The sequence below is a fragment of the Anopheles aquasalis genome, chromosome 3 (genome assembly GCF_943734665.1).
Source record: "Anopheles aquasalis chromosome 3, idAnoAquaMG_Q_19, whole genome shotgun sequence".
NCBI lineage: Eukaryota > Metazoa > Arthropoda > Insecta > Diptera > Culicidae > Anopheles > Anopheles aquasalis.
This window is the reverse complement of record NC_064878.1, coordinates 44,404,064-44,409,063: the sequence shown is the minus strand read 5'-3', so window position 1 is coordinate 44,409,063 and position 5,000 is coordinate 44,404,064. Positions and strand designations below refer to the sequence as shown.

At 49.8% G+C, this 5,000-nt stretch overlaps 3 protein-coding genes across 8 annotated transcripts in view; 2 read left to right on the top strand and 1 right to left on the bottom strand.

Annotated features, from left to right (window-relative positions):
- LOC126574210 (ribosomal protein S6 kinase beta-2) overlaps positions 1 to 1,545 on the top strand; it is a 25,558-nt gene extending 24,013 nt beyond the window's left edge. For all 6 annotated transcript variants that reach the window (XM_050234268.1, XM_050234269.1, XM_050234267.1 and 3 more), the window contains one exon: positions 1 to 1,545. This exon is cut by the window's left edge and continues 2,178 nt beyond it. The gene's annotated coding sequence lies outside the window, so the exon portion shown is untranslated.
- Positions 1,546 to 1,666: 121 nt separating this feature from the next.
- On the top strand, positions 1,667 to 3,381 carry LOC126574214 (tektin-1). The gene is made up of 3 exons (XM_050234278.1): positions 1,667 to 1,981; positions 2,054 to 2,569; positions 2,716 to 3,381. Exons 1-3 carry the CDS (start codon positions 1,836 to 1,838, stop codon positions 3,293 to 3,295), a joined length of 1,242 nt encoding a protein of 413 aa, XP_050090235.1. The 5' UTR covers positions 1,667 to 1,835; the 3' UTR covers positions 3,296 to 3,381.
- The window catches only part of LOC126574208 (E3 ubiquitin-protein ligase Bre1), a 5,930-nt gene continuing 4,311 nt past the window's right edge, over positions 3,382 to 5,000 (bottom strand). Inside the window, exon 5 of the mRNA XM_050234262.1 lies at positions 3,382 to 5,000. This exon is cut by the window's right edge and continues 804 nt beyond it. The gene's annotated coding sequence lies outside the window, so the exon portion shown is untranslated.

The window sequence follows — 5,000 nt, the reverse complement described above, 5'->3', positions numbered from 1 at the left end:
AAAGAGAGAAAAGCAACCAGAAAACAACTCACACCACACCATATGGCAGTGCAGAACCAGGTCCTCAAGATTACGAGCAAAAGGCAAAATCCCCGCAGTGGTTAAGAACACCAAGTTAAAGACAGTCCAACCAACTTACCAAACCAACCAAAAACCTATCAAAACCAGCAGCACCCCAGCAGAGCCCTGATGGTGCTCGGATTATGGTTCACCAACCGAGAAAATGATCCCGGACCGCATAATCCTCTCCCCGCCAGCGCCACTCCCACGTGCTACTAGATGCTAATGTATCGAACGGAAACGAAACGTGGAAGAGGAAGATATGGAGTGTTACTATTAACAACAGTTAGGCAATAAATTAATCTTTTTCCTTCTCGAACCGGCAAGCCTAGCACTTCCGTTCGTCCGTTTTTTCAGCTTTCCACAGCGCTTTTCTACTTCTTCTTAATTCATAATGTGTGTACAAGTACTAGTGAAAATGCGATGCTGAAGAGGATGAATGTAACTAGCGGCACCGGTTTGATGCACGAATGGCATCCGCGAATGGCAACAGTAGCAGCAGTGACCATGTGTGGGATTAGCTAATTGAAGTAGGAACATGATGGCGACAATGCTTGATTTTCCTTATGTTTCCATTATGTACTGGCACAACTTTGTACATCTCTTGCGGGGTGTGTAGGTTGTGGGGTAGTAGCTTCATCCTAATCTGTTTTCCCTATCTGTTTTTACTAGTAGGATCGGTCATGTGTAGGACGTGGGTGAAGCCAGGCTCAAGCAATGTTACCGAGTTGATGCCTTTTAGACGGGAAAGCTTAAAAGAAGGCCTCCGCAGAAACACTCCATTAGACACACATGAGTAGAGAATATTCTTTGGTCCAAAACCTACCCGTCCTATGGACCATGTGTTCATTGAATTTAATTTGGATTACATGGCTTCACAGAGTCAACAAACCAGGAACACCCTAGTATAATGGCACCACATTTCCTGGCCACGTCTCTCCCTTGCATAATGTGCTTACGAAGAAGTGTTCTATCTTTTCTTGATCAAGAGCAGAAATGATTGGCCACTTGTAACTGTCGTAGTTTGAACATGATTGGTTTTTGTAGGTTTTTTTTTTAAATATAATTCTTTAATACTGCGTACGTATTTTCGTACTAGTTTATTCAACTTTTCTTACCTTGATATGCAACATCTACAATCGATCTTCAGTGGCCGTGGCTAATGCCGGCATTATTATGGAAGCCGTAAATGTGTATGTAAAGGCTTAGAAAGGGAAGTTAGACAGCAATAATGAATGAAGACGCGGCGCAGGTGGTGCACTGAGACGCGGAAACAGAATGATGAGAGCAACGGTGAGAAGGAATCAGGTCCAATGTACCGAATGTGTTTAAAGCAGACTATAATGCCGAGGCCAGGATAGCTAACAAAGTAATGGTCGTTACTAATCGTCGTTTAAACTCTGTCTGGATAAATGAATGAAGAGAGACCGTCAAGGGAAGAGCATATACTGGAAATAGAAGCCATTCGCGCTCCCCAAAAACTCACCAGCTCGTAGTGTCTGATTCTGTTACTTCCATTTTATTTGAGAAATGCAATCGGATATTCTTCCAGTCCATGCCTTTTATGCAGTCGTTGTCATAGATTGTGTGCTGCGCGCACACGAAAAGGGAAGGCATGGCGTAGAAAACACATCCTAGCAACCGTTGCCCGCATTTTGCGTTTAGTTTGAGGTTGTTTGGGTCCTCTGGCTTGGTGGTTGGGTTTCTCCGATAAAACTCTCTCGGTTCGCTACGGTCCGCAAATTAATTAATAACCCCCCGAAAAGCAGAAAGAAATGTCGGAACGGTATTTACGAGAGCAAAATCTGGTCATTGTACCACCGGAACAATCGAAGTACAGCACGCACGATTGGGACGCCAACAATCAGAAGCAAAATCTGTTCTCCATAGCACAGCAAGCATTGGCCGATCGGGTGATAAGGTGAGAACGACTGTGGGGTGTTCCCTTATTACAACGACGATATTAACATTTCTTTTTTGTCTTATCCCGCAGTGAAAGTGAACGCGTCATCGATGAAACGAAACACACGACAAACGCGTGTAAGGACGAGGTGGACTTTCGGCTACGAGAGCGCATCGAGGACATCCAGTTTCGGCGGGACGAGCTGCAGCACCAGAAGCGGGAGGCACACATCGAAGAGGAAGCACTGAAGGTGTACAAACGGCGTACGATCGATGCAATCAACACGCTGCGTGAGATTGCCGTTCCGCTCTGCCAGAAGTGTTTGGTGCTCCGCGAGACCCGCGAAGGCTCCGATCTCGTAAACGATGGAGTCGATCGGGAGCTCCGCAAAGAGCTGACCGTAATGGAAGGTGGTGTGGCGATGCTGGAAAAGGTGCTGGCGGAGTGTGTGGAGCAGATACGAAGACTGCGAGCCACGATCTATCTGCTGGATCGCGATCTGGCCGACAAGGACCGATCGATAAGGATCGACGAGAAGAATCTAGAGCTGCGTCCGAACCAGATGGAGATGAAGGTGTACGCTGGTCGGGTTCCTCTGGATCCTTAGTAAGTGTATGCTGCTACCGTCGATGGGCCATCGGAGGTCCAAGCAGGCTGGGCTGGGCTGGGTCTGCCATCCTCACGTTATATCGACCGGAGATGTTGTGTCGGGTTACTAAGATCAGTTAAAATGATTTCTTCTATCCTTGCAGCAACGCTACGGACGAGGAGTGGATTATGGTGACGAATCGGAACATCGAAGCGACGGCCAAGGAGATCAACAGTGCGCAACCGATGCGCTCGTACATCGATCAGCTGCTGCGCCAGATTGCGGAAGATATCCGCGTTCAGGTCGAGCGTACGAATGCCGCATTCCGCCAGCGTATCGCCGAGATGCGCTACACCAAGGTGAAGCTGGAGAACGTTCACAAGGAAACGGTGCGGCAGGTGAACGAGCTGACGCGTACCGTGACGCGGCTGGAGATCGAGATCGCTGAGAAGGAAGGATACGTGGCCCTTGCCCAGACACGCCTCGCCAATCGGGCCCAACGACCCGGTATCGAGCTGTGCCGGGATAGTGTGTTCGAAGGGTTGAAGCGTGAACTGGCGGAGCTGCGCAGCACGACAGCCAAACTGGACGGCAGCTTGGTTAAGTCGAAGGCCACGTTACGCTACCTGCTCAATACGCAGGTCATGCAGGAGGAGGAAATCAACCGTAAGACGGGCTCGTTGCGCACCGACGAGGTCGACTGTATGACGATGCGCGAAAGCTTAAAGTTTCAGGATTTCTAAACCGCCGGTGGCTTGGACCACGGTCAGACAATGCAATAAAGTACGATCCCAAATCACGTGTTTGTAACGCTAGATAATAATAATGATTTAGCTGTTTTTATTGTTGGCTCGTGTTTTCTTCGAGTTGTTTTTCTGTGTGTGTTTGTGTCTCCCACTCACCCCACCTCCGGCCAGCTTCTCTACTCTTTCCTCCTCTTCTTCGCGTCGTATCACGCGTTTTGTTTCGGTTTTTGTGTCACCCCGTCTGGTTTTGTGTTTTTTTTTGGTTCTATGAGAGTTGCTATCCAGTTCCTCGCTGGATCTGCGCTTCTGCCGCTTACACGCTACCGCGCGTGTGCTGGCCAACCTACTGGCGGCAGCCGTTATCACGGTAGCGCGGAGCCGCGGGATGATATTGGCCTTTTTGTCGTCGTATCGCGTTGTGTTCTCACTTGTTTGAAATCGAGCATCTCTGTGTGAGTTGTGTGTTTTTCTGTGTTTGTATTTTTTGTGTGTTTGACCCGGTTCCAGTGGGGCCAGAAGGTGCTGTGCGGTGCGGTGCGCGGTGAGCTGTAGAAATGCATTGATAGGATGCAACACTGCTACTGCCGACTCACCACCACCACCACCACGCTACTCGCTCGCGCTGGCTGCGCGTGATCGTTTGCTTCCGGTTATCCTAGATGAGGTTTCGCGTGGCGCGCGTCGCCTGTGACCGGCCACACTTCGGGCACTGGCTGCCTAGTGCTGCCCTAGCCCCAGCGAATAACCTATCACGCGAGGGATACAGAGGAGCTGTGGAATGTCCGTTGGTAAGGGCGGATATACAAAGGGAAGAAGGACACTGTAGAGAGAGGTTGGACACACTCGAGAGTGGAGCCGCCTAGCCGCCACACTCTCTAAAGCGCATCTATTAGTAGTAAGCCTCGTGGTGTCCGGATGCCTGGCCTCGCCTCGCCTCGCCTCGCTTCGTCTATTTGTAGCTGCTGTCGCCCAGCACCGCCCCCGCAGTTCCAGTGCTCGATTTCGATCGACATTTTGGAATTTGCCCTAAAAAGGTAGATAAAGGAAGTCCTTACACCACCGCGCTCCCGGTTTCGTCTGTGTCTAACATTGTTGTCCTTTTTTCTTTACACGCATAGCTAGTAAAACCTAAAATACATACTATAAAAACGAGTGGCCTGATAACCAACGCCGCCGTTTCGTCTAACACTTTTGTCTCCCGACTTTCCGCCTTCACCGAACGGACATTCCAACGAATTGGGCGCCTTGGGCACATTCGGCGCGCAATCCGCGCCTCTTCGCCCGCTGTCCCTTCCCGCAATGTCCTCCCACTTTCGTTCTTTTCCACCCCCTCTCTCTCTCTCTCTCTCGGTCGGTTTTCCTTTCCATCCGCGATGCGTATGGATAGTGGAAATGATGATTCAAGATTGCCGTTAAATGTAGACGCGCGTCCGGCTGCAACACCCCGACGATTCGAACTCTATGTGTATGTGTGTCTGTGTGTAAGGCTGTAAAGCGAGCAGAGCAAAGATCGAATCTTTGCGACTAGTGGACGGAACACGTGGCGTGGTGAACGATACGGAAACGAGGAGGGGGGAATCGAGGGCAGTACGCGGTGGTAGTGAAACAGAGAAAAGGATCGTGACGGAGAGACATAGAGAACCGCTTGATTGATTCTAACAGAACAAACAAGATAAAGGAGATACGTAGAGATCGGCACGAT